Consider the following 13090-nt stretch of genomic DNA (forward strand, 5'->3'; position numbering starts at 1 on the left):
TAGAGCACTTTAGTCGGCGGTTAAACTCCTCCACTTTGTTCCTTTTGTCCAGTGCAAAACGTAACATCGTCAGATTCAGATTAAAACACAACTGAACATCAGATTGAGTTCAGACTTCAGAGGTAAGCTCGGTTTTTTTGGATCTCATTCAGAGGTAAGCTCGTTTTCTGAATAACTTCCGTCAGTGTTCAAAAAATAGAACTAATGACGTTGCGCCAAGAAGATGTTGGCATCGATGAAAAACTGGGCCGCTTGATGTGTCATACACAAGCCCAGAGTTATTACAGGACCAAAAAGAAAAGGCCCATCACTATGTTGCCAGCCCAAGAGTTTGCAGCGGCATAAAATTGAAGTCCACCAAGGTCCATTACTATCATTCTACCAGTACTCGCATCACGTCTGCAGTTCTCCCCTCGCCGAGTAGCCGACCGAGCCCTCGCCGCTCCGCGCTTGTCGCCGGCAACCACCACCGCGACGGTAAGCATCCGCCCGCCTCCATGTTTCGCGGGCTAATTGCTCGAGCTCCGGCGCCGGTTTCGACGCGTCCGCCGGCCTCAGAATGCAGCGCCATTCTGACAGCGTTTCCCCGCTAGGTTCAGGCGCTCCCCCTCGTTTTGATCACCTTTCCCCTTTGTTTTTTTTTTGGCGCAGTTTTGAGATATATTGTTTTAGGTCGCAGACTCGCAGCGACGCCGCTTTAAACAGCCCGGATTAATTTGTTTCTCTGTGCTTTAAACGGGGCTTACCTACACCTAGCCAACCCTTCGCCTCTCACGGTTTAATTCAGTGATGCTACTATAAACTGTAATACGCACGAGTGCAGTAAGTGGGTCATTCGTTCTACTGTTCTCGTTCCAGTTCGTATGGTCAGGTGTCTAGCATGTGACCTGTGCTGTTTTGTTAGGAGGATTCATACAGATTCGAGTCACCATTTACTAGTACTAGGTCCCCAGGAAGCCTCTACGGTCAGTTACACTTACACCGCTACTAGCATGGGGGATCTTGTGCCAGGTCGTTCAGAAAGAAGAAGATTCAATAGTTGGTAGTTGTTACAGTTCTGGAATGTTTGTTCTAATACAAGAGATTGTGTTTTCATATGTGGCATTTTGCAGCGTCTGTTGTTACCTTATATATAACACTCCCTATCTACTGGTGTTAATTTGCTGTTGTGTTTGCTTGGCAGCTTTTGCATGATTTATGGCATTTGGCTAGTGTAATAAATGGAGCATACTAAAAAGGAGAGCAGCACAGGACACGATCAAGATGAAGATGGGCGTTGCAGTAAGCAAGATGATGAGGTGATTCTGATATATCTCAAGAGGAAATATGAAATTACTTGTTTTGAATTTATAGAGCAGTTCGTGGTTACCCATATTACACCGTGTGCCTTATGTTCAAGACGTTCTATTTATCCTAAAAACTGATTGTCTGCATCAGGCTCATCTTGAAGGATACAAAATGCTTATTGATCTAAAGGCTACTCTTCACCAGAGTAATCTGAACCCTGAGAGGCCTGGTATTATCTTTTTTTCTTCTTCGAGTAGTGACTATTTTCATGGAAATCACTGCAATTTGGTTTCATGTGTCTATTTTCTTTCTCGATGGAGGCAAATGGATATGCAAGTCCTTGTTTGAATTTATTCACCGAATACTGCTTAAGTGAACTGCCAATGTTTTTTTTTATGTATCTATTTCTTTATCAGTCTAGGTTTAAATTGATGTTCTTTCCGTAAAAGCTATTTGCAAGGGCTCTCCACACCTTTTTGCTTCAAACTTCTCCTTTTGGCCTATACTTGCAATTACTTTCAAGCTTAAGGCACTATTAGATAGCTAGATGTCTTGTAGAAAAGAATCATATTTCATGCATGCATTCACTTGTGTTCCTAAGAAGTCTACATTGTATGCAGCTCTGAAATGTTGACATTTACGGTGTGCATGAAGGTTTTCAACACCTAATCAGAAATATAGTTCCTAGGAAAATGTTTATACAACAACAACAACAACAACAACAAAGCCTTTAAGTCCCAAACAAGTTGGGGTAGGCTAGAGTTGAAACCCAACAGAAGCAATCAAGGTTCAGGCACATGAATAGCTGTCTTCCAAGCACTCCTATCTAAGGCTAAGTCTTTGGGTATATTCCATCCTTTCAAGTCTCCTTTTATTGCCTCTACCCAAGTCAACTTCGGTCTTCCTCTGCCTCTCTTCACGTTACTATCCTGACTTAGGATTCCACTACGCACCGGTGCATCTGGAGGTCTCCGTTGCACATGTCCAAACCATCTCAACCGGTGTTGGACAAGCTTTTCTTCAATTGGCGCTACCCCTAATCTCTCACGTATATCATCGTTCCGAACTCGATCCCTTCTTGTATGACCGCAAATCCAACGCAACATACGCATTTCCGCGACACTTAGCTGTTGAATATGTCATCTTTTCGTAGGCCAACATTCTGCACCATACAACATAGCAGGTCTAATCGCCGTCCTATAAAACTTGCCTTTTAGCTTCTGTGGTACCCTTTTGTCACATAGGACACCAGACGCTTGCCGCCACTTCATCCACCCTGCTTTGATTCTATGGCTAACATCTTCATCAATATCCCCGTCCCTCTATAGCATTGATCCTAAATATCGAAAGGTATCCTTCCTAGGCACTACTTGACCTTCCAAACTAACATCTTCCTCCTCCCGAGTAGTAGTGCCGAAGTCACATCTCATATACTCAGTTTTAGTTCTACTAAGTCTAAAACCTTTGGACTCCAAAGTCTCCCGCATAACTCCAGTTTCTGATTCACTCCTGTCCGGCTTTCATCAACTAGCACTACATCGTCCGCGAAAAGCATACACCAAGGGATGTCCCCTTGTATGTCCCTTGTGACCTCATCCATCACTAAAGCAAACAAATAAGGACTCAAAGCTGACCCTTGATGTAGTCCTATCCTAATCGGGAAGTCATCCGTGTCTCCATCACTTGTTCGAACTCTAGTCACAACATTGCTGTACATGTCCTTAATGAGCCCGACGTACTTCGTTGGGACTTTATGTTTGTCCAACGCCCACCACATAACATTCCTTGGTATTTTATTATAAGCCTTCTCCAAGTCAATAAAAACCATGTGTAGGTCCTTCTTCTTCTCCCTATACCGCTCCATAACTTGTCTTATTAAGAAAATGGCTTCCATGGTTGACCTTCCGGGCATGAAACCAAATTGGTTCATAGAGACCCGCGTTATTGCTCTCAAGCGATGCTCGATAACTCTCTCCCATAGCTTCATAGTATGGCTCATCAACTTAATTCCTCGGTAATTTGTACAACTTTGAATATCCCCTTTATTCTTGTAGATCGGTACCAATATACTTCTCCTCCACTCATCAGGCATCTTGTTCGATCGAAAAATATGGTTGAACAGCTTGGTTAACCATACTACAGCTATGTCCCCGAGGCATCTCCACACCTCGATTGGGATACCATCCGGTCCCATCGCCTTACCTCCTTTCATCCTTTTCAACGCCTCTCTGACCTCAGACTCTTGGATTCTCCGCACAAAGCGCCTATTGGTGTCATCAAAAGAGTCATCCAACTGAAAGGTTGTGTCCATATTCTCACCATTGAACAATTTGTCAAAATACTCTTGCCATCGATGTCGGATCTCATCCTCCTTTACCAAGAGATGCTCCCTTTCATCCTTAATGCACTTAACTTGGTTGAAGTCCCGTGTCTTTCTCTCACGAACCCTAGCCATCCTATAAATGTCCTTCTCTCCTTCCTTCGTACTCAAATGTTGGTAAAGATCCTCGTACGTTCTACCCTTTGCCACACTTACAGCTCGCTTTGCAGTCTTCTTTGCCACCTTATACTTCTCTATGTTGTCCACACTCCTGTCATGGTACAAGCGTCTATAGCATTCTTTCTTCTCCTTAATAGCCCTTTGGACTTCCTCGTTCCACCACCAAGTATCTTTAGCCTCACGTCCCCTTCCTAGGAAAATGTTTATCTGGTACCCTAATGAGACTAAGAATCAGAGTCATACGAAGGGTATATAAGGCAATATTTGTAGTTTTTGTTTGATATGTTCCTGAGATTCCTTACTATCTGTGTAGAGGTACCACTAATTATAACGTAGGATGTACCATTATTTGGCACCTAAGGTATGATACAATTTTTGGTATCTTAGATACCAGTTTCAAGCAATAATTTTTGTACTTCTTGGTACCTTTCTGAGATACCAGAATGCTAGTCATGTTGAATACAAGTTTTGCCTTCCTCACCTAATTACATCAAAACTTCTTTGGCAGTAGCCCAGGGGGCCTAGCTTATTTGCTCTAAAATATGTCTAGGAGAGGAAATTTCCTAAACCCTATTTCTTGCATTGGCATTCTAAATTGCTAAGTTATTCTAATTTATCCATATTAAACACTAAGCTTTGCTTGGGGATTGAGAAGAAAATGCTAGTCTAGGATCCAAACACACCCTTTGTTTCCATTTCTGCTTGAAATTGTTTTTGAGTTTCCATGGTAACAAACAACCTGATACAACAATACCTTCAAACCAAACAGTAAAATTAAATTAACCTCTGCCAATAATTCCCATTCCCACTTCCCACGTCAGCAATCAAACAACTGTCCATTCATTTTCATTTTGAAACCTTATCTGATGGTTTGCATGTTTATATTCTTTATTCCCTTTTCTATTTCTAGAACCCTCTTGCTTTGGTATCACAGGTTTTTGTTAGTGTATTGAGTGGTCAATCTTGACATTTGATGTACATAGATTATGATGTAACCGAATTGTTCATTTCAGATGCGAATCACATGAGGACTCTTGATTCAAGTATTAAACGTAATTTAGCAATTATCAAGAAGCTTAAAGTGATAAATGATGAAGTGAAGGACGGGTTAATTGAAGAATTGAAAACTGTAAACTTGAGCAAATTTGTCAGTGAAGCAGTTTCTTACATTTGTGCTGCTAAGCTTCGTTCTACTGACATACAAGCTGCAGTTCAGGTATGCGCAGTATTAACAGTACCTGGATCTGGTTTACTTAGTCTTATCAGTTCACAAATATACACTTAATCCGTCTTGTAAGCTACAGCCTTGCTCATTATACATTTCTTTATAAGTTATTTCATACATGGATAAGCAATGTGTTCTGTATAAGAGAAGCATGCTGCTGCCCTAATTTTTATCGGCATCAAAATCTGTAGGCTATTAGCTTGTGGAGTTGTGCAGCATTACACATATAGGTTATATTTATTTTTTTGGCGATATTATTCTTGTCTGTAAACTGTTAATATTATGGTGAATTCCCATGGAATGTAGATTTGCTCACTGCTCCATCAAAGATACATAGACTTCTCTCCTTGCCTTATTGAAGAACTCCTAAAGACCTTCTATCCTGGGAAGTCTGGAGAACCGGATTTAGACAAGAATGCAGGAGCCTTGAAGAAGCGAAGCACACTAAAACTTCTAATGGAACTGTATTTTGTTGGAATTGTTGAAGATGCTAGTACTTTCACCACCATTATAAAAGATCTTACATCACTGGAGCATTTGAAAGACCGGGAAACAACTCAGACAAATTTGTCTCTCCTTGCTAGTTTTGCTCGCCAAGGAAAGATTTTTCTTGGACTGCAACAACATGGGCAAGATGCTTATAATGAGGTCAGGAAAATTTTAGTTTTACTGCAACCCGCTTACTGAGCATTAGATGGCACAGGAGATCTCTATCTGTAGCAAATTAACAATATTCTTTCTAGTTATATTCAGGAGGGTTACCTTGAAATTATGCTGGAAGATAGTTTGACTAATGTCTCTATATTTGTAGTACATTTATCTCTTGGGCCTTTATTTGTAGCACAATGATATGTATGCAAAGTGTTATTTGTGCTTGAATTCCATCATAGGCAACACCACAACAGTCTTTCCAAATCTTAGGTTTATTACTGTTGCCATGGTTACTCATTAGATTCATTTTCTCTGCTGCAGTTCCTCATGGACCTCAATATTACTTATGATCAGAAGAGGTTCTTCAAGAAAGCCTTTTACTCTTACTATGATGCAGCAAGCGAACTTCTACAGTCAGAACATGCGGTAACTATATTTTTTACTAACCCAGTATTCTTTAGAGAAATACAATAGTGGAGCCCTACCGTATTTTTTAGTTTATGTGGTACTCTACCATCTTATGCATTAACAACCAACTCAACTATGCAGTCTCTTTGTGTGATGGAGTCAGAAAATGCAAAAAAATTGAATGCCAAAGGAGAACTAAGTGATGAAAATACTGCCTCATATGAGAACCTTCGAAGATCTTTCGATCAGTTATTGCATTGTGTTTCCTCGTGAGTTCTCTTGAGCAGTAACATCTTTGTTTTATTTATTTCTTAAGTAATTGATTATGTATCCATACAACTAGTCCTTTATTCTGTGCACTGAATTGGAAAATAATTACTCTGTTTTTTCAGTCTTCAATCCAGATTGTTTTCTTAGTGTAAAACTTTCATTTTTTGTAGAAAAGAATATTTTCCCACCAGGATAGCAGCTAGCAGAAATTATGCTAATAAAAACCTTTGACTCTAAACCACGTGCTCCCTTCCGTTCCAAAATACTTGACCTTATAGGATTCAAATTTTGTCCCAAAATACTTGACCTTCTCACTTCCCAATGCACCTTTCTCTTCTCTCAATGTACCTTTTTCTTTTGTCAATACATCTATATATCTCTCCTTTTTGTTTTATGTGCACCACACCTTTTCACTCATCCTTAATTCCTGTGTCCAAACCGAAAATGTCAAATATTTTGGGACGGAGGGAGTAACATTTATGGGAAACCATCTTAGTTGCTAGCAGTTTCTGGTAGTCCATCTTAGGCCCTGTTTGGTTTCCCCCTCCTAAACTTTAGTCACCTAAACCAGGGACTAAACTTTAGTCACTGGGTGTTTAGTTTGGGTGACTAAATGAGACTAAAAGAGGCCTTTTAGTCAGGGTGTTTGGCTCCAAAGTGACTAAAAGGTGAGGTTTAGTCCCTTTTAGGAACAATTTGGTGACTAGTTGGCTAAAGCCCATTTAGTCCTATTTAGTCATAGTGTTTGGGTGAAAAGTGACTAAATGGGACTAGATTTAGCTGATTAAACTTTAGGAGGGGCTAACCAAACAGGCCCTTAGTTCCTTTCTTTTGAGGAATATCATTTCTAGTTATTACATGTAGTATAAAAAAGAAACAGGCTATACCTTTGCAAATAGTCCAGTTTTTTCTTTACCTCATTGCTACAATGGAAGTACCATATACATCGCCTGTGTATAATGGTGCTGACAAATATTTTGAATATATTGTCTTGTAGTTTAGCTGAAGCTCTTGATATGCAGCCTCCTGTTATGCCAGAAGATGGACATACAACTAGGGTTACCACAGGCACTAACTTACCTCCTTCTGGGAAAGAATCCTCTGTAGTACAACTTATATGGGATGACGAAGACACGAAGGCTTTCTATGAATCTTTACCTGACCTCAGGTTTTTCCTTAGATTGCTAATGATATTTTACTTCTCTGTGCACACTACAAAATTGTTAGTAATTCTATAATTGATTTTTCTTTCCACCTGTGTAACCGATTTGTTTTGAGCAGAGCATTTGTGCCTTCTGTACTACTGGGGGAAGTTGAACCGAAGTTGCTAGAGCAACATGAAAAGGTTCATGAACAATCTAACGTAAGTCTCTCAAATACTTTGCACTGTAACTGTTTTCAGAAATTAATAGAAGGTTTGATTATGGCTTTAAGCACTGAAGTTTTAAACATTGTCATGGCGACTTCCAAGTTTGCAGCTATCTAGTCATTCCTTCTTCTCCCATTTTCCTTTTTAAAAAAAAAATCCCATTTAGGCCCTGTTCTGTTTGATTCCCAAACCCCATTGGGAGGGATTGAGGGGGATTAAATCCCCTACAAGTCCTCAACCCCCTCCAATCCCCTTCAATCCCTTTCATTTCGAGAGCAACCGAACAAGGCCTAAGGTTTTCCATCTTTGGTGGCAGGGGCACAGGAATAGTCCTTTGTTTTTTTAGTTCTTTCTTCTCTTTTTCCCTGACCCTCTTGTACTTTTAGGCCTTGGCGCACATATGCATTACTAGTTTTGAACTTATAGTATATAGTCTGGCTGATCTCCTCCACTTATAGTATATATTTTCTATTCACTTTTGTAGCTACTCTATTTTTCCTTAAAAAAAAAGCTACCCTATTTTGTACTTCTATTTCCTTTTTCAACCTTTTGTTCTGGAAGAGATGAATGTTTCTATCGTTTGCATGATGGCCGCACCTTCTCCAACTAGGTTTTTCCTTCTTTGGTGTGATGTTCAGTTAAGTTAGTCTTTACTAACTGCTAAGCTTACTGGTTTTGTTTAATTAGGAGTGTTCCATGCAACCACAGACTGAAGTACAAGAGAATGGTGAAACTTCTGTCTCTGAACATCAAACTGACAGAATAGCAAATGATGAACCCAAGAATAGAGAGAACACAGAAACAGAAAGATTGGCTAAAGAAAAAAATCAAGAAAAGGTTGGCAGAGAAGATGGTGCTGAAAGAGAGAAAGTGCGAGGCATAGATGGTGCAAGCTTGGATAGCCTGCTGCAGAAGTTGCCAAGATGTGTCAGCCGTGATCTAATTGATCAATTGACGGTAAGAAGAGTTGCTATGTTTTTTTTTTTTATTTCTGTACATATGGGTCTGTTACTCAGGCCCCTTTTATAAACTCATTTTCCTTTTTGCAGGTAGAGTTTTGCTACCTGAATTCTAAAGCAAACAGGAAGAAACTTGTGCGAGCCTTATTCAGTGTTCCAAGGACTTCTTTGGAACTGCTACCTTACTATTCTCGATTAGTTGCCACATTGTCCCCATTTATGAAGGGTCTTCCAAGTATGCTATTGTCGATGCTTGAAGAGGAGTTTAGTTTTTTGATAAATAAGAAGGTTTGTTCATATTAATAGTGCAGTATCATTTGTTACCAGAAGAAAGCTTGCTTTAGTCCATGGCAATATATTTTGCAGTTCTTGCGTCAGCGCTAACTCTGGTTATCGACTATGTTCCCTTTTCAGGATCAGATCAAAATTGAAACAAAAATTAGAAACATTAGGTTTATTGGAGAGCTGTGCAAATTCAAAATTGCACCACCATGCCTTGTCTTTAGATGTTTGAAGGTATATACATCTACACATAGTTCACATATGGAATTAGCATTTGCCAGCTTACTCACTCCAATTTTTGAAGTTTGTGATGGCTTTGTTTATGTTTTGACTTCACATCAGCTACTGTGTTATGTTTTCTTCACTTCAAATTACTTTGAACTTAACTTGGTCTCAAGATACTTTCATATGTGCTTAACTTAGTCTTGCAATCCTTCCATATTTCCAGGCTTGCTTAGATGATTTCACTCATCATAACATTGACGTGGCCTGCAATCTTCTGGAGACCTGTGGATGTTTTCTTTATCGTTCACGAGAAACTACAATTCGCATGTCAAACACGTTGGAGATACTGATCAGATTGAAAAATGTCAAGAATTTGGATGCACGCCATACCACACTTGTAGAAAATGCCTATTACCTATGTAAACCTCCAGAAAGATCTTCCAGGGTATCTAAAGTTCGGCCACCTCTACATCAAGTAAGATTTCATTTGTAATCTGATTTGCTTTCCTCCAGAGTCTCTAAAGTCTGGTTACTTGTACATAAAAAATTAAGTGGAATATACTAATTGTTTTTAATGCTTGCAGTACATAAGGAGGTTACTTTTCTCAGATCTCGACAAAACAACTGTTCAACATATTCTTCTTCAGTTACTCAAGTTACCTTGGGCAGAGTGTGAACAGTACATTGTGAAGTGTTTTCTTAAGGTCCACAAGGGAAAGTATAGCCAGGTTCACCTGATTGCTCTACTCACTGCTGGTCTTAGTCGCTATCATGATGACTTTGCTGTGGTTGTGGTAGACGAGGTGAGTTACTTTAGTTGAAATGGGAAGTTGTTCCAATTCAAGGAGCAGTGAAAAATTATGTCTTCTCACTTTACATGAAAATGTTTATGACATGCAAACTTACAACATGAATTGGGCCTTAATCCTGCACTTTTGTACTGTTACCACATTTCTTTGATTTGGATGCTGAGTTTGGTACTTGACTTGCTGTTTTGATTTTGCTTAACCCGTATCAAAACAAATTGTACATTGCCTTCATCTGTTTTCTTCTTTTGTGATTGGACATTTGAGATTGTCAGCTATAGCCGAGCTTAAAGCAGTATCAATAGTTTAATTTCTTTTGACAATCTGGTATCTGCATAAGCAACAACTTGAAACATAATATGAACATCATTTAATTAATGTATGTACACACGGAGATGTTTTTTTTATAAAGCACACAGGAGATGTTAATATTATCCTTTATATTTGGACGCAGGTTCTAGAGGAGATTAGAGTTGGACTTGAGCTAAACGACTATGCAATGCAGCAACAGCGCCTTGCCCATATGCGATTCCTTGGAGACCTATATAATTATGAGTGCATTGATTCATCAGTTATATTTGAGACACTAAACCTTATTATTGTATTTGGTCATGGAACATCTGAGGTAAATTTTTTACTCTAGCAAAATTGGAGGCAACTTATTATCTGTATTCCTTGAGTTTTTCTTATGGAATTTGGAAGTGCTGCATTTCTGCAGCTCGCATCCTGATTTAATATTTTTTCTTAAAAAGATCACACACTTAGTAAGATTTTCTTGAATAAACCAACTTTTGGCCTTGCCATTCTGAAGCATGTTAGGTATGCATTTCTGTTTCCTTCCAAAACCTTGTATGACCTAGGAGCCTCACATTTTTTTTCTGGGATACTTTGGATCTTGAATTCCTGGTTTGCATGTTTAATAATTTTTTCTGAACTTTGTTCTTACCAATTGTCTCTGATGCTTTATGGGCGCCTAATTGTATAATTTTTTATTAATCTATGTGTCGACGTTTATTATTTATTTACAAAAAACATACCATCCTTTGTTTGTGTCCTGTGCAGCAAGATCTGCTTGATCCCCTCGAAGATTTTTTCAGGATCAGGCTGGTCATTACACTTTTACAGACTTGTGGTCACTATTTTACTAGAGGCTCTTCAAAAAGAAAGCTTGACAGTTTTTTGCTATTGTTCCAAAGATATGCTCTCAGCAAAGGGCCATTACCACTGGATGTAGAATTTGATGTTCAGGTTAGTCCTTGTTCTAAACATCAAGAACTTGGTAGAGGTTGCAAATTCCAGGCATTATTAGTGGAGTCTAAGCTCCATCTAGACTTAATGAAAAGTATGAGTTCTATTCTAGTCAATAGGTATGGCTTCTGAATTCTGATTCATTTGTGTGTGCTGAAGGATATGTTTGCTGAGCTGCGACCCAACATGACGAGGCATTCATCTCTGGAAGGATTGAATAATGCGCTAGTTGAGCTTGAACAAAATGAGCACGTGGCTGCAGCCAGGAAAGGTGGAGATGAAAGTCACTGGGACAGCGAATCACAGTCGAAACAATCTGAGAATGTTGCATTTGATGCCAATGACAAGATGACAGCAAATATATCCAAGAAAAATGGTAGGGACCATGAAGAAGCACCAAACGGTGAGAACTCTACAGATAGCACAAGCAGATATCGGAATGGTCATGAAGATGAGGAAGATTTTCCGCGTAAAGAGAGATTGGATGACAGGCTGGAAAATGAAGATCGCATTGAGGACATTACTGTGCCTGTTGGTTCCGATGAAGAGGAAACTGTTGAGGTTCGGAAAAAGAAGGTGCAAGTTGACCCTAAGGACCAAGAAGACTTTGACAGGGAGCTGAAAGCCATTCTTCTGGAAAGCTTGGAGTCACGTAAGTTGGAGCAGGCCAGGCCCACTGTGAACATGAAGGAACCAATGAGTACCTTCAAGGGGTCAAAGGACCTGATGACTACTGAAGCAGCGGACAAAGAAAACGTGTGTGACGAGTTAGTCAGATCCGGATCCGGTGGTGCTAGCGAGGTGTGCTTCAAGGTGCTTGTGAAGAAAGGGCATAAGCAGCAGACAAAGCAAATGCTCATCCCGGGGGACTGCCCACTGGTGCAGAGCACGAAGCAGCAGAGTGCTGCTGAGCTCGAGGAGAAGCAGAACATCAAGCGGAAAATTCTTGAATACAACGAAAGGGAGGAAGAACTGAACGCAACGTCGCAGGGAAGTGGGAATGGGGGTCAGGGAGGAAGAACTGACGAGACCCCTGCTGATCGTGTTACCTGGGTCGGCCCAAGCAGAGGTGGTGTTCGGCAGCACTACTGGGTCGCTGGTGGGTTCTACCGTGGCTATGGAAGAAGGTGAACTAATTTGGTTAGGTTGCTATGCTTGTACGTAGGACCGTTTTCACTACCTCAGATCAGGTAATTTCGTACCCACTAGCTCAACTGATACCTTGCGATGGAACCCCGGTGACCTTGAACAGTTAGTTGACTTTCATGTTTGCTCTGTCAGATGTCAGGATTCTTGCTTATGGGCGCAAGATCTGAGCGTGAGAATCCTAGTACATTTTCAGATCTAAAGTCGCTCCTTCGTTGCCCCGTTTACTCGTTCTATTTACGCTGAGCATGCCCCTCGTGCCTCCTATCATTTCCAGCTCGTTTTATTCTCCTATGCTTTCAACCCTCCATGATTTGCCCTGTTTTTTTGGCTGAAAGTATTCGCTGTGAGAGAAAAATACCGTTCGTTAGTTGAAAAAGTACGGCTTATAAGCCGAGCGAACAGGGTGATTATTCTTTTCCCTGTATATTGCGATCCGTGCATGTCTGCCATGACTCCATGAGGTCGATCTCCTTTGCGTTGAGCCCAACAATTGCGATGCGAGGGAGAAAGCGAGTACGGCCCGAGTGAGTGAGCAGGGAGTGACGAGGCCCGATGCCAATCGCGCCCAATGGGGTCGTGCGGCGGTGCCCAAATGGCCAAATTGCTCTGGCCATTGCTCTGGCGTCACGTCCGACGCCTGCAGACGTACAGGGAAGGCAGCATCTCGAAGCGCGTCCATGATTACGGCTCGGAATCCACCGCGCTCCGTGC

General features: G+C 40.6%; 1 protein-coding gene across 4 annotated transcripts; it reads left to right on the forward strand.

The window, feature by feature from the left end:
- Nucleotides 1–353: 353 nt before the first annotated feature.
- LOC136491045 (regulator of nonsense transcripts UPF2-like) lies at nucleotides 354–12668 on the forward strand. Of its 4 annotated transcripts, XR_010767937.1 has the most exons (18): nucleotides 354–477; nucleotides 1184–1298; nucleotides 1438–1516; nucleotides 4801–5003; nucleotides 5319–5660; nucleotides 5985–6089; nucleotides 6213–6340; nucleotides 7339–7509; nucleotides 7623–7704; nucleotides 8398–8667; nucleotides 8760–8957; nucleotides 9084–9185; nucleotides 9400–9651; nucleotides 9761–9979; nucleotides 10437–10607; nucleotides 11045–11230; nucleotides 11390–12420; nucleotides 12512–12668. XR_010767937.1 is itself a non-coding variant. In XM_066487249.1 (17 exons), exons 2-17 carry the CDS (start codon nucleotides 1221–1223, stop codon nucleotides 12359–12361), a joined length of 3558 nt encoding a protein of 1185 aa, XP_066343346.1. In that variant the 5' UTR covers nucleotides 354–477; nucleotides 1184–1220; the 3' UTR covers nucleotides 12362–12668. The 4 variants fall into 4 exon arrangements, 3 of the variants coding, with proteins under 3 accessions (XP_066343346.1, XP_066343348.1, XP_066343347.1); XM_066487249.1 differs by having other exon boundaries at nucleotides 11390–12668; XM_066487251.1 differs by having other exon boundaries at nucleotides 8401–8667; nucleotides 11390–12668.
- The last annotated feature ends 422 nt before the right edge of the window (nucleotides 12669–13090 follow it).

This window comes from Miscanthus floridulus, chromosome 11, assembly GCF_019320115.1.
Source record: "Miscanthus floridulus cultivar M001 chromosome 11, ASM1932011v1, whole genome shotgun sequence".
Lineage (NCBI taxonomy): Eukaryota > Viridiplantae > Streptophyta > Magnoliopsida > Poales > Poaceae > Miscanthus > Miscanthus floridulus.